General features: G+C 37.3%; 1 protein-coding gene and 1 non-coding gene across 4 annotated transcripts in view; both read left to right on the top strand.

Moving 5' to 3' along the window:
- Positions 1–234: 234 nt before the first annotated feature.
- LOC116470589 (coiled-coil domain-containing protein 144A-like) overlaps positions 235–24486 on the top strand; it is a 75750-nt gene continuing 51498 nt past the window's right edge. For 2 of the 3 annotated variants that reach the window (XM_032156040.2, XM_058440959.1), the window contains exons 1-5: positions 8896–9315; positions 13637–13751; positions 13914–14087; positions 17899–18002; positions 23947–24014. In XM_032156040.2, coding sequence (XP_032011931.2) covers positions 9065–9315; positions 13637–13751; positions 13914–14087; positions 17899–18002; positions 23947–24014 — 712 coding nt within the window. In that variant the 5' untranslated portion in view covers positions 8896–9064. Of the gene's footprint in view, positions 308–8895; positions 9316–13636; positions 13752–13913; positions 14088–17898; positions 18003–23946; positions 24015–24486 lie in introns of those variants that run through there. The other variant, XM_058440960.1, reaches the window with a different exon arrangement.
- On the top strand, positions 21720–21822 carry LOC116472010 (U6 spliceosomal RNA). The gene has a single exon (XR_004248935.1). It is a non-coding gene; the product is annotated as a U6 spliceosomal RNA (small nuclear RNA).

Below are 24486 nucleotides of genomic sequence, written 5' to 3'. Positions count from 1 at the left end.
TAAAGTGCTTCCTAAATATTCTAAAGAAGCTGGTAGGAAACAGTATTTTCAGAAATACTTTTCAAGAATCTTCTATAATGTCTTCTTTTTTCTACTGAGCACAGTACTAAGTTAGAAATTAATCCTGTCCTGTGGGGCCAAAAAAAAGTATAAAAATAAAAAATAAAAAGAACCCTCGGTAAGAGTAATGCTTATTTTTCCAATAAAACAGGTCTTGTTGTCTCTAAGCCAGACCTGATCACCTTTTTGGAGCAAAGGAAAGAGCCTTGGAATGTGAAGAGTGAGGAGACAGTAGCCATCCAGCCAGGTAGGTGGGAGTGAATGAAGTAGATGACATGGACGAGAGGTCCAGAAGTCAAGAAAGAACCAGACCTGGGAGTGTGAATTGGGAAGTTCTCCAATGGAAATGATTTTTGAGACACCTGGGTTTATTTCTTTCCCTTGCTGTCAAAGAGGGACATCATCTGTCCCATGCTCTTAAATTATCTGATGATTCTCCTTCCTCTTCTGTGATCCACCATCATATTCACAGTGACAGCCAAAGTGCTCCCCTTGGCCTGTGAGGGCCTGCGTGATCTGACTGTTCTTCCATTGATTTGGGGGCTCTGGGAAAGTCTGTGCATGTTTCTACCTCTATGTGAAACCACTTCTGAAGTTCTGGTTTTGCCTCATGTCAGAAGTGTGTGAGGGGAGTGATGGACAGTGGAATTTTTTTCAGAAGTCCCAGGAATTCTGTGGATAGATGTCACATATTTTCTGATACATTAATTTTTAATCCTGTTGTGGTTTCCGAGGTGATCCTATAGAAATTAAGATGCAGTAATTTTATCAAAATACAAAGCATCTTCCCAAATCTAAGAAAATCTAATCTTATGTTTCACTTCAACTTTTCATTTTTCCTCACCTGAGCTAAGATGAGAAATTTAAACTCTATAGGCATAAATTCCACAAATGTAAAATAGCTTAATGTGTATTACTTATTATGTAGAATTCTTATCTAAATTTTTGTCTATGGGGAGCTTAGAACATTGTCCAGTATATAATAAACTCTGAACTGTTGCCTTATATCTTAATAACTATCATTCTATAATTTTGTCTGGTTCAGTATGAAGCTTACTGAGAATGTGTCCTTCAGTTCCTTTTTTTTTCTTTCTAGGCATATGATTCTTTCCACAAATATAAATGTTATCTATTTAAAGGGTACATCTTGATGATTTGATATACATACACCTTGTGTAATGACTAACACAGCAAAGTTAATTACCACATCAGTCATCTCACATTAGATGCCAATTTTTGTGTGCGTGGTGAGAACTCTTAAGATGTACACTGTTAACAAATCTGAAGTGTACTATAGTGCAGGGGTCTATAGTACTGGTCTGTGGCCTGTGAGGAATCCGATCACACAGCAGGAGGTGTGACCATTGGGCCAGCGAGCATTACTGGCTGATCGCTGCCTCCTCTCAGATGAGCAGCAGCATTTGGTTCTCATAGGAGTGTGAGCCCTTTTGTGAACTGTGCATGCAAAAGATCTAGGTTGTGTGCTTTTTATGAGAATCTATCTAATGCCTGATGATCTGAGGTAAAACAGCTTCATCCCAAAACCACCCCCAACTCGATCTCCATCCATGGAAAAATTGTCTTCCATAAAACTGGTCCCTGCTGCTGAAAAGGTTGGGGACTGCTACTATAGAGTATCATTAACTATATTTACAATGCTATACATTAGATATTCAGAACTTATCTTGTAAATGGAAGTTTGTATTTCTTACCATAATGTCTACCTTGTTTATTCATCCATATTGTCAGAAATTGCAGTACCTTCTTCATTATGTCTGAATAATATTCTATATATTGTGGATAATTGGCTATGAACATAGGAGTACAGATATATCTTTGACATATGATTTTAGTTCCTTTGGTTATACAATTAGAAGATTGAAGGTTCATATAATACTATTTTTAATTTTTTTGAGGTGCCTTCATGCCATTTTTCATAATGGCTGAATCAATTTACATTTCCACTGACAGTGTACAAGGGTTTTCTTTTCTCCTCACTCTGACTCTTACTGTTAATATTTCTTGACTCTGACAGCAGTCATTCCAACAAGTGTGAATATTTATTTATTGACTCTTTGACAGCAGTTATACTAACAAGTGTGAGGTGATATCTCATTGAGGTTTTACTTGCATTTTCCTGATGAATAATAACATTGAGAACCTTTTTATAAACCTGTTTGCCACTTCCATGTCATATTTTGAGAAATGTCTACTTGAGTCCTTTGCAAATTTTTGTCAGATTTACTTTTTTTTTTTTTGCTATTGAATTGTGTGAGATTCTTAATATTTTGGATATAAAACTCTTATCAGATCTATTTTCTCCCAATCCCTGGGTTGCTTTTTCATGTTCTGTGTTTTCTTTGCTGTGCACACACTTTTTTGTTTGATTTAATGCTACTTGTTTTTATTTTTTGCGTTTTGTTGCTTGTGATTTTTTGATGTGATAGCCAGAAAAATTATTGCCAAGGCCAGTGTCAAAGAGATTGTTCCTTATGCTTTGTTCTGGATGTTATACAGTTTCTGGTTTTGCATTTAAGTGTTAATTCTTTTGAGTTAATTTTTGTACATGGTATAAGTAAATTTTAGTCTTTTGCAAATGACTGCCTTTTTTAGCATTATTTGTTGAAGAGACTATACTTCCCCTTTGTGTATCTTGGTGCCCTTGTCAAAGTAATAGTTGACTGTATGCACATGGGTTTCTTTCTGGTTTTTGTATTCTATTCCATTGATCTATGTGTCTGTTTTTACGTCAGTACCATACTCCTGATTAGTATAGCTGTGTAATAGTTTGGAATGAAGAAATGTGATGCCTCTAGCTTTATTCTTCTTTTTCAAGATTGCGTTGGCTATTTGGAGTTATTTGTGAATCCATAGAAGTTTTATAATTTTTTCTATTTCTGTGAAAAATGCCATTAAAATGTTAATACAGATTTCATTGGATCTGTGAATCACTTTGTGAAGTATGGACATTTTAGCAATATTATTTTTTCCAATCCATGAAGAAGGGATATTTTTCCATTTGTGTCTTTTTCAATTACTTTCATCAATGTTTTATAGATTTTACCGGACAGATCTTTCACTTCTTTTGTTAAATGAAGTTATAAACTTAAAAAAAAATTTTGATACTATTGTAAATAAGATTTTTTGTTACTTTTTTCTCAGTTTATTGTTAGTATATGGAAATGCAACTAATTTTTGTATATTTTTGTGGCCTCAACTTTACTGAATGGATATATTAGCTCTATTTTTTGTTTGTTTGTTTGGTATAGTCTTTATGGTTTTCTGTATTTTAAAATCACTTCATTTGTAAACAGCGAGAATTTTACTTCTTTATTCCTGATTTCAATGCCTTTTTGTTTCTTTTTCTTACCTAATTGTTCTGGCTTGATTTCTCACTACTATATTGAATAGAAGTGTTGAGATTGGACACCCCTGTCTTGTTTCTGATACTAGAGGAAACTTTCAGCATTTCACTGTTTACTTTACTCTGTTGAGGTGGATACTTTTGTATGTATGTTGTTTGGAGTTTTTATTATGAAAATGTATTTACTTCTGTTATAGGCTTTTAATAAATTTTTTGAGAGGATTGTATGATTTTCTTTTTTTGTTATTGTGGTGTATCATTTAAATTGTGTATGTTAAAACATTCTTGCATCTCAGGGATATATCCTACTTGATAATGATGTCTGATCCTTTTAATGTGTTTTTGAATTTGGTATCTAGTATTTTGTTGAGAATTTTTGCTTGTATCTTTATAAGGAATATTGTTTTGTTCCTTTTTTGTGGTGTCCTTATCTGGTTTCAGTATGAGATGTTGGTGGCCTCATAAAATGAGTTTGAAAGTGCTTTTTTCTTTCAGTTTTTTGGAAGAGTTTGAGAAGTGTTGACATTGCTTCTTTAAATGCTTGATACAGTTTACCCATGAAGTCATTTGGTCATGGGCTTTTTTTTTAAATTGGGAGATTTCTGAGTACTTCCTCTGTCTTCTTTCTCATTATTAGTCTTTTGGGTATTTCTGTTTCTTCACAATGTGGTGTTCTTTCTAAGAATCAGTTTCTTCTAAGTTACCTTTTTTTGTTATGTAATTGTTCATAATAGTTTCTTATTTTTTCTCTTTCTGTGATATCAGCTGGAATGACTACTTTTTCATTAATAATTTTTTGAGTCCCTTCTCTTTTTTTCCCTTGGATAATCTAGGAAAAGTTTGTTCATTTTGTTTTTTTTAAAAGACTCAACTCTTAGTTTTTTGATATTTTTTATTTTTCTAGTCTCTCTCTCCTTTTGCTCTAATTCTTATTATTTCCATAATTATGCCAACATTGGGATTATTTTGTTCTTCTTGATCAAACTCCTTGAGGATTACAGTTAGATTGCTTATTTGAGATCTTTGCTTTCCTTATTGTAGAACTTTATTATTTTATACCTCTGTCCTAGAACTGCTTTTGTTACATCTCAGAAGTTTCGGTTTCTTGTGTTCCCAATTTCATTTGTATCAAGATAATTTTTTATTTCCCTTTTGATTTCATGGTTGTTCAGAAGCATGTTGTTTAATGTCAACACTGTATTAGTGCATTCTATAAAGAAAAGAGACTTAATTGGCCTACAGTTCTGCAGGCTGCTTGGCATCTGGCGAGGGCCTCAGGAAGTTTGCAATCAGGGCAATTGGTAAAGGGAGAACAGGCAGTCACATGGCAAGAGCAGGAGCACGAGACTGAGTTGGGAGGTGCTACACACCTTTAAACAACCAGATCTCATAAGATCTCACTATCAAGGACAGCATCAAAGAATTCTTGAGGGATCTGCCCCTATTATTCAAACACCCCATATTAGGTTCCACCTTCAAGATTGGGGATTACTTTTCAACATGAGTTTTGTGGTGGGAGACAAAACATCCACGCTGTATCATACACATTTGTGAGCTTTCTAGTTTTCCTCCTGCTGTTGATTTTCTAGTTTTACACCATTGTGATCAAAAACTTGATATAATTTTAATCTTAAATTTAAAAAGACTTGTTTTCTATTTTTGGTTTAACATATGATCTGTCCCGGAGAATATTCCATGTATTCTTGAGAAGAATGTGTTTTCTCATACTGTTTGATAAAATATTGTCTATTTAGTTTATGGTGTTATATAAGTGAACTCTTTTTTTTATTAGTTTTCTCTCAGAATATTCCATGCTTTATTGTAAATAGGACATTGAAGTTCCCTGTTATTGCATTTCATTTTCTCACCACAGGTATGTTAATGTTTGCTTTATATATTTGGGTGCTCCAGTGTTGGGTGCATACATGGTTTTAATTTGTATATCTTCTTAACAAATTAACTTCTTTATCATCAGGTAGTGAACTCCTTTCCTCTTGTGACAGATTTTTGCATGGAAGTGTGTTTTGTCTAATATAACGAACAACCACTCCTGACTCTTGGTTGTTGTTTGCATGCAGTATGGTTTCTATTCTTTAAGTTTAAGGTGTTTGTCCTTAAATCAAAAGTGAGTCTCTTGTAAGCAGCATACTGTTTGTTTAAAAAAAATTCATTTAGCCACTCTGTGTTTATTCTAGTCTGTTTTGTTTTCTATAATAGAATACCACAGATTGGCTAATTTATAAACAGGGGAAGTTTATTTGGCTCATGATTCCAGGAGCTTGGAAGGCAAAGAAAATGACACTGTTATCTGGTGAAGGCCCTTTTGCTGCCTAATAACATGGCCAAAGGCCTGAGGGAGAAGAGAGCTCCCTTTTATAACAGACTCACTTTTGTGTTAATTAACACACTCCCATAAGGACATTAATTAATTCATGAGGGCAGAGTCCCAATGGCCTAACCATTTCTTAAAGATCCCACCTCTTAATTCCATCACAATGGCTATTAAATTTTATCCTAAATTTTGGAGGTGACATTTAGTCTATACCAGTGTCTGTTTATTGGATAATTTAATCTCTTTATATGTAAAGTAATTATTGATACATAAGGATTTACTATTATAGTTTTGTTGTTTTCTGTTTTATAGTTTCTTTTTTTCTCATGCTGTCTTCTGTTAATTTTTGGATTTGTTTTTGTTGTTTTTATGTTTTGATGTTTTTTTCCATTTGTGTATCTACTACAGTTTTTTCCTAGAGGTTATCATGATACTTAGATAAAATGTCTTATATTTTAAAGGTCTAGTTTAAGATGATAACAATTTAACATCTATCCATAGAAAAAAACTCCACAGTTTTTCTCCCTTTCACACATTTTATTACTATATATATTATACTTTATAACTTTTTATACTGTGTATTCATTAACAAGTTATTGTAGCTCTACTTATTTTAATGCTTTTATTTTGTAGCTTTTGTACTAGAGTTAAAAGTGATTTGTACACTAACATTACAGTATTAGTGTATTCTGAATTTCACTATGTATTTACCATTTCCAGTGACATTTATACTTCTAACTTTTTTTGTGTTTTTCATTAGCATTTGATGTGGTTTGGCTGTGTCCCCACCTAAATCTCATCTTGAATTGTAGCTCCCACAATTCCCACATGTTGTGGGAGGGACCCAGTGGGAGGTAATTGAATGATGGGGCGGGTCTTTCCTGTGCTATTCTCGTGATAGTGAATAAGTCTCACGAGATCTGATGGTTTTATAAAGGAGAGTTTCCCTGCACAAGCTCTCTCCTCTTGTCTGCTGCCATGTGAGATGTGCCTTTCACCTTCCACCATGATTGTGAGGCCTCCTCAGCCACGCGGAAATGTGAGTCCACTAAACCTCTTTCCTTTGTAAATTGCCCAGTCTTGGCTGTGTCTTTATCAGCAGTTATAAAAATGGACTAATACAGTAAATTGGTACCAGTAGAGTGAGGTGCTGCTCAAAAGATAGATACCTGAAAATGTGGAAGCAACTTTGGAACTGGGTAGCAGGCAGAGGTTGGAACAGTTTGGAGGGCTCAGAAGAAGATAGGAAAATGTGGGAAAGTTTGGAACTCCCTAGGGACTTGTTGAATGGTTTTGACCAAAATGCTGATAATGATATGGACAACAAAATCCAGGCTGAGTTGGTCTTGGATGGTGTATTAGTCTGTTCTCATACTGCTGATAAAGACATACCCAAGACTGGGTAATTTACAAAAGAAAGAGGTTTAATGGACTTACAGTTCCATGTTGCTGGGGAGGCCTCACAATCACAGTGGAAGGTGAGGAGGAGCAAGTCACGTCTTACGTGGATGGCAGCAGGCAAAAAGAGAGGGAGCTTGTGCAGATAAACTCTGCTTTATAAAACCATCAGATCTCATGAGATTTATTCACTGTCACAAGATTAGCACAGGAAAGACCTGCCCCCACGATTCAATTACCTCTGACCAGGTCCCTCCCACAACTGGGAAATCAAGATAAGATTTGGGTGGGGACACAGCCAAACCATATCATTCCGCCCCTGGTCCCTCCCAAATCTCATGTCCTTACATTTCAAAACACAATCATGCCTTCCCAATAGTCCCCCAAAGTCCTAACTAATTTCAGCATTAACTCAAATGTCCACAGTCCAAAGTCTCATCTGAGACAAGGCAAGTCCGTTCTGCCTGTGAGCCTGTAAAATCAAAAGCAAGTTGGTTTCTTCCTAGATACACTGGGGGTGCAGGCATTGGGTAGCCATTTCAAATGGGAGAAATTGGTCAAAACAAAGGGGCCATAAGCCCCACGCAAGTCCGAAATCCAGCGGGGCAGTCAAATCTTAAAGCTCCAAAATGATCTCCTTTGACTCCATGTCTCACATCCAGGTCACGCTGATGCAAGAGGTGGGCTCCCACAGCCTTGGGCAGCTCTGCCCCTGTGGTGTTGCAGGGTATAGCCACCCTCCTGGCCACTTTCACTGGCTGGCATTGAGTGTCTGCAGCTTTTTCAGGTGTCCAGTGCAAGCTGTCAGTTCATCTACCATTCTGGGGTCCGGAGGACAGTGGCTCTCTTCTCACAGCTCCACTAGGCTATGCCCAAGTAGGAACTCTGTGTGGGGGCTCCAAACCCACATTTCCCTTCTGCACTGCCCTAGCAGAGGTTCTCCCTGAGGGCCCTGCCCCTGCAGCAAACTTCTGCCTGGGCATCCAGGCGTTTCTGTACATCCTCTGAAATCTAGACGGGGGTTCCCAAACCCCAATCCTTGACTTCTGTACACTCGCAGGCTCAACACCATGTGAAAGCTGCCAAGGCTTGGGGCTTGCACCCTTTGAAGCCACAGCCTGAGCTCTCTGTTGGCCCCTTTCAGCCACTGCTGGAGTGGCTGGGATGCAGGGCACCAAGTCCCTAGGCTGCATGCAGCATGGGGACCCTGTGCCTCACCCAGGAAACCCTCTTTTTCCTCCTAGGCCTCTTGGCCTATGATGGGAGGGGCTGCTGTGAAGACCTCTGACATGCTCTGGAGACATTTTCCCCATTATCTTGGTGATTAACATTCAGCTCCTCCTTACTTATGGAAATATCTGCAGCTGGCTTGAATTTCTTCTCAGAAAATGGGATTTTCTTTTCTATCACATTGTTAGGCTGCACATTTTCTGAACTTTTATGGTCTGCTTCCCTTATAAAACTGAATACCTTTAGCACCACCCAAATCACCTAGGTTACAGAGGTGCTTTAAGATTCACAATGGGACTATTGTTAGCAGGCATGCCTTTATGGACACAGATCTGTGTGCCTTCAGGGAGGTCTCAGGTTAAGCATAACTGCTTCTGAACTGTGGCTGCATGCAGCTAGAGCCAGGTTGCAATGCCACCTCAGGCCAACAACGGTTGGCCACCTGTTGATTGTGCGCACGAGCAGTGACGGAGCTGTTAGAGGTGCGCATGCGCAGTCGGGCTTACCGGCTTTGCTTGGCGCGGCTTGGCTGGTTGGCTTCGCTTGTTATTGGCTCTGACTTTGGAAACCGCGAAATTTCCTGGTTGGAGGTGGCGGCTGACCAGAGTGGCTTGGTCTTATTGGGCCCCTGAGGCTGTGATAGGCGGACTGGTGCTGAGGTGTCTCTGATAGCCTCCGCCATGAAGAGGAGCTCTGGCCTCGGGGGCCAGAAGGCCCAGGGGCCCTCTGGCTCCTTCACCTGCTGGTGGTGTTGCAGGGGGGACGATGTCGCCGAGCGCGATGACAGCCCCTTCGCCCAGTGCGGGTACAATATCCGAGAGAAACACCTCGGCAAGCTCCACAGAGCTGCCAGCCTGGGTGAAGTCTCCAAGGTGGAGCGCATCCTTTCACGCGGGAACGCTGACTTGGATGAGAGAGACAAGAAGAAAAGGTGACAGGAGCTGGGGCTGGGGGCGGGGACTGGGAGGAGGCGGGTGTGTGGGAGAAGCGCCCCCATTTTGGCGGGTGGATGTGGGGTGGGGGGCGAGCCCTCTTGACCCCGGGGTCCTGGCTTTCCTGCCTCCGCAGGCTCCACAGCACCTGGCCTGGGGAAACCTTGGAGGGGTTAATTAAGTCTATACAGCACTTTATGTTGAATGGACACATTTCAAAACATATATTTTTTTCTTTTTATGAGACGAGTTTCGCTCTTTTTGCCCAGGCTGTAGTGCAGTGGCGCGATCTTGGCTTACTGCCGCCTCTGCCTCCCTGGTTCCAGCAATTCTCCTGCCTGAGCCTCCTGAGCAGCTGGGATTGTAGGTGCACGCTACCACTCCCGGCCAATTTTTGTGTTTTTAGTAGAGATGGGGTTTCACCATGTTGGCCAGGCTTGTCTCCAACTCCTGACTTCAGATGATCCGTCTGCCTCGGCTTCCCAGAGTGCTGGGATTACAGGCGTGAGCCACTGCCCCTGGCCAACATAATGTTATATACGCTATAGACAGGTGCATAAGGAGAGCAATAGTTCCCATGACATTTCAACTTTTGGGCTAAAAATTCTTCAGATTATATCTCATATTTATTTTTATATAAATGTACATCTACCTAATTACGTTCTTTACTGAGGAACCTTAGAAGGAAACTTTGAAGTGGGAAGTCGTTCCTGTTCTTGAGTAGGGAGATTCGTTTTTCTCAAGATGTGAGCTGTTTGTCTATCAACTTTATGTAAACCAGACAAAAATATCAAAGTTTTAACATTTTAAAATTAAACTTGTTGTCTGTGTTTTACTATTATGATGACATGAAAATGTTTTTTGTAATGAGGTGAGAAAGACTGGCCTTTCTATATATCAAAATGTGCTATTAATTTCCACAGATTGTTTATTAACAGCTGAAAAGACAGATAAATGAATGAAACAGAATAGAAGATCTAGAATTGCCCAAATATATGTAAGAATTTAGAACTTGATAATGTTGACATTTTAGATTAGTAGGAAGGGTGAATTATTCATAAATGAAATGCCTGCTGTCTGGAGAAAACGAACTAGATTTTTATGTCACAAAAATAAGTTCCTGATGAAATATAGATCAAACGTTTTAAGTATACAAAATAAGGAAAGTACCAGAAGAAGACACACATGCCTATTTATATAGATACATTTATATGTTGACAAAGACCTTCTTAAGAACTTCACAAGCAAGCATTCTGCAGGTTGATTTAGCAAAATAAAACTTAAAACACTCTGTAAATAAGAAAAAAAGACAACCTACTTGCAAAATATTTACACTACATACATATAACACACACACATATACTACATACACATCAGGTGAAAAATGTATCTTCATATTACAGATAATTCAAATCAACAAGAAAATAATTCTAAATTTGGGCAAAGTACTTCTTTTGTAGATCTATAAGTGACATAGGAAAAAATATTTAGTGTTTCTTGTAAGAGAAGTAATTCATGTTAAAAAAGAAATAAAATACTGTTTCCTATCCACAAAGTTTGTGAAGATGAAGACAGTGGTACTTATACGGCTGCTTAAAGTTTAAGTTGCTGATGACTTTTCAAGTAGAGAATTTGGTGATAAGCAACACATTTAAAAAAACATATATGCCCTTCACTCATCAATTCCATTATACTGAAATATTTGTAAAAAATAGAGATACATCCAATTTGTTTTTCTCAGTACTGCTTAAAACCTCAGTGTATTAAGAAAAACTCATGTGGTGGATTTTAGAACTAAATTTCAGTGCATCCACAGGATGGAATAGTAGCCGTTGAAGGTGTGACTAGATACAGACTTATTTTGACATGTGAAGATGTACTTCACTATGCAAATTGAGAAAAAATTATTTTGAGTGTACATACACACAGACTATGCTCTTGTTTTAGCTGAAAATATGTACCAAATATGAATACATTTATTTCTGGGCATTTGTACTGTAAGTACCTTTTTTTTCTTGTCTGTGATTTCTGCGATGAGCACGTATAAAAGTTATAGTAAAGGCTTATTATTAATAAAATAATCCTTGGGAAAAGAAGAATACATGAAACTTGCCTAGATAAAAATAATTTCTCACTTTCTATTATTTTATTTTTGTGGTTTGGTTAACTTTTAGTTAACTTTTAGCCTCTTTTGGAGAAGGGGGAATCCTTTTATCTGTGCTTAAAGGTTTTATTATGAGTACATTTTCATTACATACGTATGTTTTTATTATATACAGATTTACTACATATGTGAAAAAATAGATTAAAAATTTTAGTTGTGTCCTTATGAAAATAAAAAATAGCAAATATAAGTGATTATTACTATTACAAAAGTATTGCTTTATCTTATGGGAGTTTTCCTTAAAAATGTTGAACTCCCCAACTGTATTTTTCCATTGTTTTTTAAAATAAAATAATTTTCTTTTTGAGACAGGAGCTCACCCAGGTTGGAGTGCAGTGGCACAATTATGGTTCACTGCAGCCTCGACCTCCTGTGCTCAAGTGATCCTCTCCTCAGCCTCTGAGTAGCTGGGACTGCTGGTGTGTGCACCATGCCTGGCTAATTTTTGTACTTTTTGTAGAGACAGGGTGTCGCCATGTTGTCCAGGCTGGTCTTAAACTCCTGGGCCCAAGTAATCCTCCCACCTTGGCCTCCCAAAGAGCTGCAATTACAGACATGAGGCACCACGCACAGCTTCCATTCTTTCAATCGATTTATTCATCAAACAGAGGCTGGACACCTGTTATGTAGTGCACATATTCTACTATCTTTCAGGACGCTTTCATCCTTAAAAACTTCATATTTACCTGCCTAGCTTGAGCAAGCTGAGAGATTTAAAATTGGAGTATTATAACTTAATCTCAACTAAAGCTTTTCCTTCCTCCTTTAAGCATTTCTGAAGGTGGAAAACAGCACAATAGAACTTTTTTTTTTTTTTTTGAGACCGAGTCTCTGTTGCCCAGGCTGGAGTGCAATGGCACAATCTTGGCTGATCTTGGCTCACCGCAGCCTCCGCCTTCTGGGTTCAAGTGATTCTCTTGCCTCAGCCTCCTGAGTAGCTGGGATTACAGGCGTGCGCCACCACATCTGGCTAATTTTTGTATTTTTAGAAGAGACAGGGCTTCACCATGTTGGCCAGGTTGGTCTTGAACTCCTGACCTCAGGTGATCTGCCTGCCTCGGCCTCCCAAAGTGCTGGGATTACAGGCATGAGCCATTGTGCCCGGCCGCAAAATATAACTTCTAACTACTCTTTTGAAAGTTTATAACAGTCTTAAATGTGACTATTAATCATTGAAAGTGCCTGATTTACATCCATTCTATAAATCTAAATAGAAAATAAAATAAGCCATATGCTTTCATTTGAATTCTGAATTTCTTTTGGCTTAAAGTGTTTTTTTTTTTTGAAAATCAAAGTAAGAATGAGTTTGTTTTAAACATTTGTTGTCATCTTTATTTTCAGTCCTGTCATTCCGTAGTACTTTTAAGAACTAAAATTTATTTAAATGCCATTTATATGACTAGAACGGCCCTAGATGTGTTGTATATACCAATTCTACTTATTGCAAGGCACCATGGATTCTGTGATGCCCCATCATTTTATGTCTCAATAAGAGAATTATTTAAATGTTGCCAATTTTAGTTGTAATAAGTCAAGAATTGTAAGTGGGATTCCAGTGTCAAGGATGTTAAAATATGAGCAAGTGAGCAACTTAGAATGATCAAAATACAATGTTACCTCTAATCTTTAAACATATCTCAAAGAAGATATAATTGTATCATTTTACTTAACCAAAATCTCGTATTTGTTAAGTAGTAGTATTAGTAGAAATTGTAATATCTAAGAAATACTGAGCTGTTATTTGTGCTAGGAACTGTCTAAATACTTTGTACAGTCTCATGCAAGCATCACAACAGTGTCCTGTGAGACAGCCAGTATTTTTAACCCCATTTTATTAATGAGGAAATTGAGGCAAAAAAGGCTAAGCAATAAGTCGGAAGTGACAGAGTTTAAAGTAGGATTCCGGTCCAAGTTTTACTGAATCCAAAAGCCAAGGTCTTTCTATTGAAATAGGCTGCTCTTTCATTAATGTAGTGAGTAATAAGAGAGAGTAAAAAGTGTGATTTCTTCACAAAAAATTAAATATTTGTTTGGAAGGCAGAGAAATCACATGCTACTCAATGTTTATAATTATATAGATGATTTTATGTTTTTAGATGATTTTATGATTTTATGATTTCCAATAGTTTCCTAAAAATGTCGTCTCTCTCTTATAGGACTGCTCTGCATTTGGCCTGTGCCAATGGCCATCCAGAAGTGGTAGCTCTTCTGGTAGACAGAGGATGTCAACTTGATGTCTTTGACAACAAAAACAGGACAGCTCTGCTAAAGGTACATAGTAGTCAACGATTTCAGCATGAGATGGATTTGATACAAATACATAGGATAAAATAAAATCCATCTCATTTAAACAGAACTCATTGCTGAAACTTGTAGAATGCTTATTTTGAACTCCTAGAATTTACAATCTATTGCTTGGTCTAATACTGACAGGCGGTACAATGCCAGGAAAAGGAATGTGCGACTATTTTACTAGAACACGGCGCCGACCCAGACTTTCCAGATGTCTATGGCAATACTACCTTACACTATGCCACCTACAATGAGGATATCCCAATGACAAAAAAACTGCTTTTACACCATGCCAATATTGAAACAGCAAACAAGGTATAGATCAACCAACTTTATTTTCAAAATATTTGAAATGCATTTGTTTTAACATTGACTTATGTACAGGTCAGTTTCCCATATTTGGAAGCTCAAGCATAAGCTGAATAAAAATATTTGGAAATAATTATAAAATGTTACTTTAAATATTGAGACTTTTAAAGAAGCATTAGAGGGTATATCTTTTTAAATGTATTTATGGTAAAAGTTTTGAAAACACTGAATTTGAAAAGGTAATTCTTTTAAATTTTTTCCTTCCAAGTATTTTTTTTCTAATTATTATGCAATTACCCTAGAAAGTGAAATTTGCTCTGAAAATAGGCTTTATCTTAAAATGCCAGGAAAACTAACACATTTTAAATAAACAGAAATCTTGATGCTGTTGATAAGTTCCAAGTTCCTACACAGAGTAATATATATGAAAATGATTTAACTCTCAGTGCCAGGGCTTAAAAGGGAAAAATGGAAAGGGTAAGGAGAGCAACCAGAAATATGCAGACCAATCTGGAAATTAGGTAATTGAGGGAAAATACCGAGAAGAGTTTTTTTGTTGTTGTTTGCTTTCTGTTTGTTACCAGTTTATGTGTCTAGACAAGATTCTTTTCAGTTTTGGGGATAATAGTTTTCAGTTTGGGAGAGAGTTAATAGTTGTTCACTCATCTAGAGATCAATTTTAGGAGGACCGTGAGGAAACCAGTTTGGCTGTGAATAGGTGGTGATGAAGTGGGAAACCCTTAAGCAAGTAATTAACTGACTTATCCTATGCTGGCAGAAACAGCTGCTTAGATAAATGTCTAAACACTGCTCTCAAATCTAGACTGTCCTGAGGGGAAGGTGGAAGATAAGGAGCTTATAAATAGCAAAGTCAAGTTGGATCTTGAGTTTACTAGTCCCTGTTCTATTCCTACCCAAACAAATTATGCGGAGTTTTCAGTAAATGTAAAAGAGAGAGAAAAAACTCTCAGTAAATGTAAAACAGAGAGTAAAAACTCTCTTTTAGTCTTTCCTCTTTTTGGCCAAATCCTCAAAGATAAAGGTAACTGGTCATGTGGTGAGAGATGATGGAAGTAATTGTCGACTGCACTAGTTCTTAGCTAGAATTGTGCATCACCGTAACCTAGGGAAATATAAAAAATTCTACAAAGCTAACCTCTCCTCTGACGATTCTGATATAGTAAATCTAATAAAGCCTAGACATACATGTTAACAAATGTTTCCTTGGAGCCAGGCATGGTGAAACATAGCTACAGTCCCAGCTACTCAGGAGGCTGAGGTGGGGCTACTGCTTGAGCCAAGGAGTTTGAGTCTAGCCTGGGCAACATAGTAAGACCCCGTTGCTGACTAAATAACGGCAAATTCCTCAAAATTCTGACACATGCCTGGTTAAGAATCACTGAATAGATAAGTGTAATATATAAATTGCTCTTCTAGAGTTAAGAAATCTCTAGAAGAGTTGGAGTCTGATAGGTACTACTTCCTTTAAATCTGTCCTTTTCCATAATATTAGCCCATTTTTCTTTACCTTTGTGGTTGGGAAGCTAAAAGAAATATTATTGGCAATATCTATCAGCTTACAGAATAACACCTTTTCCTTCCCACCATTAATTATTTACTGCCATTCAGCAGGTCTTTATAAATTTGCTATGGGTAGTCTTTCATTTAAAAAATTTTTTTGAGACAGGATCTTGCTCTGTCACCTAGGCTAGAGTGCAGTGGCACAATCACAGCTCAATGCAGCCTCAACCTCCTGGAACTCAAGTGATCCTCCTACCTCAGCCTCCTGAATAGCTGAGACTACAGACATGCACCATCATGCCCAGCCAATTTTTAAATTTTTTGTACATACAGCGTTTCACTATATTGCCCAGGCTGGTCTCAAACTGGGTTGCTTAAGCAGTCCTTCTGCCTCAGTTTCCAAAAGTGCTGGGATTACAGGCATGAGCTAGTGCACTCAGCCTGGGCAGTATTTCACTAAGTGGAGGCTGACCCCTTCAGGACTTCACATCTCTTTGTTACCATTCAGGTAATTAAGCCAATAAATCTTTATTACAAGTGGAGTTTCCTCAATTAGAATTGTAGCAAATTCTAAACCTTTTGTTGTTGTTGTTGTTGAAGCTGTATTATGGGCTATATCAGTATGTCTGTTCATAGAGTTTTGGCATAATCAGGATGACAGTTTTAAACCCTGAAAACCATGCAGTTACTAAGAGTACAAATTCTAATTCTTTTTTTTTTTTTTTTTTTTTTGAGATGGAGTTTCGCTCTTATTCCCCAGGCTGGAGGGCGGTGGCTTGATCTCAGCTCACTGCAACCTCTGCCTCCCGGGTTCAAGAGATTCTCCTGCCTCATTCTCCTGAATAGCTGGGATTGCAGGCGCCTGCCACCACGCCCAGCTAATTTTTTGTATTTTCAGTAGAGACAGGGTTTTGCCATGTTGGACAGGCTGGTCTTGAACTCCTGACCTCAGGTGATCCGCCTGCCCCGGCCTCCCAAAGTGGTGGGATTACAGGCGTGGGCCACAGCACTCAGCCATAAATTCTTTTAATCATTTCGTTTCAGCATTCCTATGAACTAAATATCTATTTGGCTAACAATCTCAGAAAACTACTTACTAATAGATTCTAAATGAATAAATGCTAGAAAAATTATTGAAGTGGGTAGTATGAGTCTTAGTAGCAAATTTTATTACATGTTGGGGACTTGTTTTTTGGTAAAACATCTGAAACTAAAGAAAGAAAATATTTTACATGCAAACACTTACTTTATGCACAACCATTTGGCAACACATCCACGGCAAGTTTAAAAATGCAAGGGCTGTGGTCTAAATGTGGCCCATAAGTACGTTTCACTTGCCTTCATAAATTGTGTCAACATGTAAAATTTAGGAGACTCATATACAAATCTGGATTTTAGGCTTCTCTTTAGAATCAGATCTGGTGTCCCTTGAGCCCACATCACTGTTTGGTCTGATGTGCAGAGGTTACCCCTTTCTATGAGGCCTGTGTTCTCTAGTTTGCCGTGGTGCCCACCTAGGTACCTCACTCAGGTCACCCCCTTTGCCGTTGTGAGCATTTGACAACTCTCGTCTTAACAGTATATTTTGATAAAGATGTCAAGGCTTTCAAGACAGTTTCTATTTGTTTATAATATATAACCTATATTTTATATAAATCACCTTAGCACCAGAGTTGAATTTTAAAATTTAGAAGTTTTAAAAAAACTGCTAAATTCTATATTCTTTTTATTTATGGTAAATATTCTTTATATTTAACTCTTATTTTTTATATTTGCCATAAATAACCACCTTCTCATTGGCATGCCTATAAGCCTTTCTAGGTTATTCCTAGCTGTAGCTGGATGTGTTACACATCTGGTAAAGTAAACATTCTTTGCAATGCAGCTTAAGAAACACTAGTCTAGACGCAATAATTTAGATCATTAATAAAAACACTTGAAGCTTCTACGAATATGTCTTAAGATTTGGAAATATAGAGATAAAAGATAAAGCCCCTGCCCTCAAGAAGCTCTTGGTTTACATGGAAAACAATAAAATCATTACAATATACTATGCTAAGTGCTATGACAGAAGCGAAGATTATTGGAGCTGGTATTGAAGTGAGTTTTGGAGATGACCAGAGTTCATGTGGTGAGGCGGAGGAGGAGGGGTTTTTCCAAGGGAAGGAACAGCACACGGGAAAGCAAAGAAGAATAAAAAGGAAGGGACTTACTTACTTAGATAAATATAAGGTTTCCAGTTCAGTTGAGAAATATATAATGTTGTGAATTATCAGTTGCTCTTGCTGTTTTACAGGATGAACTCACACCATTTTTGCTAGCTGTACATGAAGAAAAACAGCAGATGATAGAATTTTTAAGAAAGCAAAAAGAAAATTTAACTGCAGTTAAGTTTGAAAGGTACAGTAATTAGTTCTTTTTTTAAAACCTGACTGATATTCTAGAGTGATAACACTCTCTCGTTAGAAATATTAGATTAATAAGAAGATTAACTTGTAATTATTATGATATAGTAAAAAAATATCAACACAAATCATTGGTTAAGTAGAAAAACAATTATTTGGACTGGGCAACATAGAGAACGGTATATAGTAGGATTCGTCGTCTCTTATTATATTGACTGGTGTTGGTTATTTGTAATGTGATGTTTTTGGTCATGTGACCTGACCAAAGTGTTTTTATATTGGTTTTGTTAGTTGTATGAAGTGTAGATTTTAACTTTTAGTATCCTTTAAGATTTAATAAATATTGAACTTCTTAACCCTTTTATAGTAGTTTTTAACCTCTGCTTCTTATATACTCTTCCTTTAAACATGCTATATTAGACATAAATAGGAGTTAAAAATCATTTTTTCTTCTAGATGACTCTTTAAGTTGCTTTCTTTGAAAAATAGTAATATTAAATTATCCCTACATGGCTGTTAATTGCTATTACCAGATACCGTGGGTTCATTAGTTTTTTTCTGTTTCATTTCTAGTGTATTTTGATGTTTTTGTTTTATTTATTTTTTTAGGCAGAGTCTCGCTCTGTCACCCAGGCTGGAGTGCAGTGGCGCAATCTCAGTTCACTGTAACCTCCACCTCCAGGGTTCAAGCGATTCTCCTGCTTTAGCCTCCTGAGTAGCTGGGACTATAGGCACGTGCCACTATGCCCAGCTAATTTTTTGTATTTTTAGTAGAGAAGGGGTTTTACCATGTTAGCAAGGATGGTCTTGAACTCCTGACCTCAGGTGATACACCTGCCTCGGCCTCCCAATGAGCTGGGATTACAGGCGTGAGCCACCGCACCTGGCCCTGATGTTTTTATTTGTAATTGCTATGGGCAGAGGAAGAAAATATAGCTTTAAATGAATAGCTTTTTCTTCTAATGAACACAAGCCATAGGTGGGTGAAAAAGAGAAAAGAGCTAGGCTTTAGATTCATACAAGACTGGGTTTAAGTCCTAGCTTTCTCACTTGCTAGGAATGTGACCTGGGAACATTACTTATCACCAAATATGTTTTTCTATATGAAAAAGAAGATAATAATATATCCTTCAAGGGTGGTTGTGTGGAAGAAAGATTTTATATATATATATATATGTGTGTATATATACATATATACATCTATATATACACATATGTATATATATTTTATATACGTATATACGTATATATACACACATATATGTGTATATATACACATGTATATGTATGTAGATGTGTATAGACACATCTATATGTGTTTGTACATAGACACATCTATATGTGCGTACATATATACATATATAGATGTGTATACATATATACATATATAGATGTGTATACATATATACATATACACTATATATGTGTATATGCATACACATATGTATATACATATACACATATGTATAATGTATATATAGCATTTAATTCAGTGCCTAGCCCATGTGTATCGGCATTATTAACTGAAACTACTATGATTATTATTATTACTGTTAGTATTAGTATTATTGTTTCCCGCCTGCAGATGGCTCTTACTTATCTGACCCCTAGCTGATTTTGAATTACAACATATCTGTCTTTAAATCTTTGCCTACATTAGATAAGGGATCTCAGCATAGTTTCTTGCTCATCAAAGGACTTTAGGTTAGCAACTTCTATGATATAATACCCTACTGGGACAAGAGGCTTTTTTTTTTTTTTTTTAAGCATTGATGGTAATTTATGAAGATGAACACTTCAGCATCCAAGATGCTTATGTTTGTTAGTACATGTAAATGTTTAATTCTACATGGACAGGCAAGATATTAAATTGGTAAAAGATATCAAATTAGCTTTTTAAATAACTTTCTTAAAGTTCCTAAGAAAGAATTTATCTCTCTGGTGTTTTAAAACAGCCCTCATTCTTGCTGTACATTGTGAATCAGCAAGAATAGTCAGCATTCTTCTTCAGCGAAATGCTGGTGTGCTTTTCCCAAGATATGTTTAGATGGGCTGCAGAAGATTATGCCATTTTTAGTCCTTTTACTAGGCAAGATTTTACATTAGAAGGCTAGTTTACACTAAATTGAGGCTTAAAATAATTATAGCTATTGAATCCTATACATCAGGTGAGATTTTATAGTTTAATTCAGGTCGTTTTGGAGTGACAGTGAGTTAGTCCACTTTATCAGCCAGAAATCAGGCAAAAGGCTGGACTGGTTAGAAGTATCAATGGGTGCAGAATTCTTTCTCCGGACTTTTCAGATCTTTACCTTAGAGACCCCAACACTGTCCCTTTTACTCCAAGTATAGCCACATGCATAGGATAAAAATAGTGCCACATCTCTGATTTCTGTAATTAATTATTTGGGTCTTGAAATGTTCAGTTTAGCAGAAAATCTTGTATGGTCTTTTGAGGGCTATCTCCTATACCCTCCTCTTTTAATTTTTCAAGAACCTAAGGGGTTTCCTAAGTCCAAGAAGGATAAAAATGACAATCTTTTACCGGTCGGAAGGAAGGGAAGAAAAGGACATTCTAATCATTCTGTTGTTTCCATTGATTCTTTTCCTGCATTATTGCTGTTCAAAGTGGTTCTGCAGTCTGTTAATGCTTGATTTTTCCCACCGGGATTCTCTTACTAATTCAGAGCCCTCAGTTTTCATGGTGATTCATACATAGACTTCATAGCTGTAACTTTTTTTTAGTTCACGTACATATATGCTCAGCCATTGTTCCCAAAGCACCAGCATCCTGTTCTGACAGCTGGGCATCCTAGCTTTAGCCACACACATAGTGAGAAAATTGACCAACCTTCCCCCACACTCAGAACCTTATGTGGAGCCCACATCTTAGCCTAGACTTAGCTGAGGCCTTCATGGTAAGTTATCCTTTGAGGCCCTTGTTTGTCTTTTCTCTATCAAATATTAGTTGAGATTGTTCTAAACTGTCAAAGAGGTTACATAATGTTGCAGAAAGAGATCAGTGTTTTCTTACTCCATTGTTACCAGATCTGTACTCTGAGGCACCTTTATATGCTGTTTAGCACATTTTCTTAGGGAGTGGAAGGTTCTATATTATCCTTCCCTAGAGCAGTGGGTGCCAATTTGTGTGTTTTCTTTTTCTTTTTTTTTTCAATTTGTGGTTTTATCCTCAAGCGATATGTTTTCCATAATAATGACAATCTCCCAAGTTACTTTCATTTCTTTCTTTTTCTTTTTTTTTTGAGATAGAGTCTTGCTCTGTTGCCCAGGCTGGAGTGCAATGGTGCGATCTTGACTCACTGCAACCTCCGCCTCCCGGGTTCAAGCAATTATCCCACCTCAGCCTCCCGAGTAGCTGGGATTACAGGCATGCACCACCACACCTGGGTAATTTTTGTATTTTTAGTAGAGACGATGTTTCACCATGTTTGCCAGGCTGGTCTCGAACTCCTAACCTCAGGTGATCCACCTGCCCTCAGCCTCCCAAAGTGCTGGGATTACAGGCATGAGTCACCGTGCCTGGCCTAATTACTTGCATTTCTACCTCAAGTTTTAAAAATATTTTCATATTCTACCTTGCAGGAAACCATTCAACAGAATTATCTGAATCTCAAGTAGGTTTATTGGGTTTATCAGAGCTAAGTCTCATCCATGACTCATGAGTATTCACGTGTAAAGTAGGGTTTTGTCCTTGCTTTAGCAGCACACATACTAACACTGGAATAATACAGAGAAAATTAGCATTGCTCCTGCATAAGGATGACATACAAGTTCATGAAGTGGTCCATATTTTGTGCAGTCCCTGGAAAGTCATTTGACAATTTTCTGACTAGCTCCGAGGAAACAGCGTGAGTCAAAGCAAAATGGTTGGCACTTAATATTGAAATTGTGATTTTCACTACAAAAATATTCACATACAGTGATCTATGGAATGAGAATGGAGCTGAGTAAAACATGGGATGTTGTGTGCAAATACATTGTTAGTATGTATCTCAGAAATGAGAAAATGTCAATTTACATCTCCTTCATGGAACTTACAAAAAGAGTTTTATCTTTCATGTCAGTTGGAGGTGAAAAATGGAGATTAAGCATCATTCTAACAAAGATCTACTGGTTCAGAATTTGAGTCTGTAAAGAAGGAATAGCAGTCCAAGGCAGGTCTTGATATCTATTAGTTTTTTGCCTTTGGTATGATTGATGAATTCAGTAACAGTAGACAATTATGTTATCTAATTTAATGAGATAATAGGTTTATAAATAAATGTAGTTACAAACTATGAAATATATGAGATGCCTTAAATTATAAGCCACAAAGAGTAGAACACCTAATAAACAAAATTAGGACTTAATAACATTTCCCAAGTACCACAACATTTCAATATTAGAACCTACAAAAAATACACATTGGATTTTATTTGCAGTTCCAAGATAGTTTCACCAATAAAGTTCAAGAACAAATTATTTCATTGCTTCACTATTTTTCTGAACATTCAAAATATGTTATCTCATTAAATTTTTATAACAACCTAGTAAAATAAGACAGTAAAATTCTCACTTTTTAGAAGAAGACATTGAACCTAACAAAAGCAACTTACCCAAGAACTAGTAGCTTTTGGTTATGGAGCTAGGGCTTATTCTGAGTTAAGACACTTTCAATTATGTCAGGCTTGTAGGGTCCAGCCCCACAGGGTTGGTGGGTGTTCTCCCCATGTGCGGAGACGAGAGAGTGTAGAAATAAAGACACAAGACAAAGAGATAAAAGACAGCTGGGCCTGGGGGACCACTACCACCAAGACGCGGAGACCCGTAGTGGCCCCGAATGTCAGGCTGCGCTGATATTTATTGGATACAAGGCAAAGGGGCAGGGTAAGGAGTGCGAGCCATCTCCAATGATAGGTAAGGTCATGTGGGTCACATGTCCACTGGACAGGGGCCCTTCCCTGCCTGGCAGCTGAGGCAGAGAGAGAGAGGAGAGAGAGAGATAGGTTACGCCATTATTTCTGCATATCAGAGACTTTTAGTACTTTCACTAATTTGCTACTACTATCTAAAAGGCAGAGCCAGGTGTAAAGGATGGAACATGAAGGCAGACTAGGAGCATGACCACTGAAGCACAGCATCACAGGGAGACGGTTAGGCCTCCGGATAACTGCGGGCGGGCCTGACTGATGTCAGGCCCTGCGCAAGAGGTGGAGGAGTAGAGTCTTCTCTAAACTCCCTGGGGGAAAGGGAGTCTCCCTTTTCCTGTCTGCTAAGTAGCGGGTGTTTTTCCTTGACACTGACGCTACCGCTAGACCACGGTCCGCTTGGCAACGGGCATCTTCCCAGATGCTGGCGTTACCACTAGACCAAGGAGCCCTCTGGTGGCCCTGTCCGGGCATAACAGAAGGCTCGCACTGTTGTCTTCTGGTCACTTCTCACTATGTCCCCTCAGCTCCTATCTCTGTATGGCCTGGTTTTTCCTAGGTTATGATTGTAGAGCGAGGATTATTATAATATTGGAATAAAGAGTAATTGCTACAAACTAATGCTGAATGATATTAATATATAATCATATCTATGATCTATATCTAGTATAACTATTCTTATTTTATATATTTTGTTATACCGGAACAGCTCGTGCCCTCGGTCTCTTGCCTCGGCACCTGGATGGCTTGCCGCCCACAAAGCTAATGCAAGTTAATTTACTGAACTATACTGCCTTCAGTTCATGAGTACTTCATGTTATTTTTTTCTTCTTTAATTAGAAGCTTAAAGAGAAGTTTGTAGAGCTTACAAATGGGAAGCGTATGGGATAATTAAAATTCTAAAATTAACACTGATATCATTTGAAATACTCTAAGAATTTAATATTTTTGGTAATTATTTTTATATCAGTTTTAAAATAGTAATTTTACTTATTTCATTTTTACACATAGCATTCAGCAAGTAATGTCTGAATACAAAGAAAACAAGACACCTAGAAATCCTCAAAATAGCAATCCAGGTAAGACTTCTGGTAGTAAATTACTCTTGATGGTCTTACCATAGATTAACAGATAAGAATAAGGAAGTTTTAATCACCAAAGAGTAGTTTAAAAACTCACTATGTAAATTGCATATATACACACACACACATATATATACACACACATATACACATATGTGTGTGTGTTTTAAATTTCTTCTTAGTAGGTTAGATTTCAGAATTATTTAAAAAGTTATGTGTAGATAATTTATAATCTCAAACAGTATTATCTGAAATGAATCATTTCTTTAATTGTAGTCCCTAAAATCTTATATTTTTTTTTGTATAAATAAGAAAAAAGATTTTTAGATTAGTATGTGGTATGTTTTATTTATAGTCTCATTATAACAAACTGGATATGTTATGAAATTGGAGCTTCTATTTAATTTTTAAAATAAATGGTTTTTATTGCTGGGCACAGTGTGGCTCATGCCTGTAATCCCAGCACTTT

Source organism: Hylobates moloch, unplaced genomic scaffold (genome assembly GCF_009828535.3).
Source record: "Hylobates moloch isolate HMO894 unplaced genomic scaffold, HMol_V3 SCAFFOLD_6, whole genome shotgun sequence".
Lineage (NCBI taxonomy): Eukaryota > Metazoa > Chordata > Mammalia > Primates > Hylobatidae > Hylobates > Hylobates moloch.
This window is presented reverse-complemented; position numbering and strand designations above follow the sequence as displayed.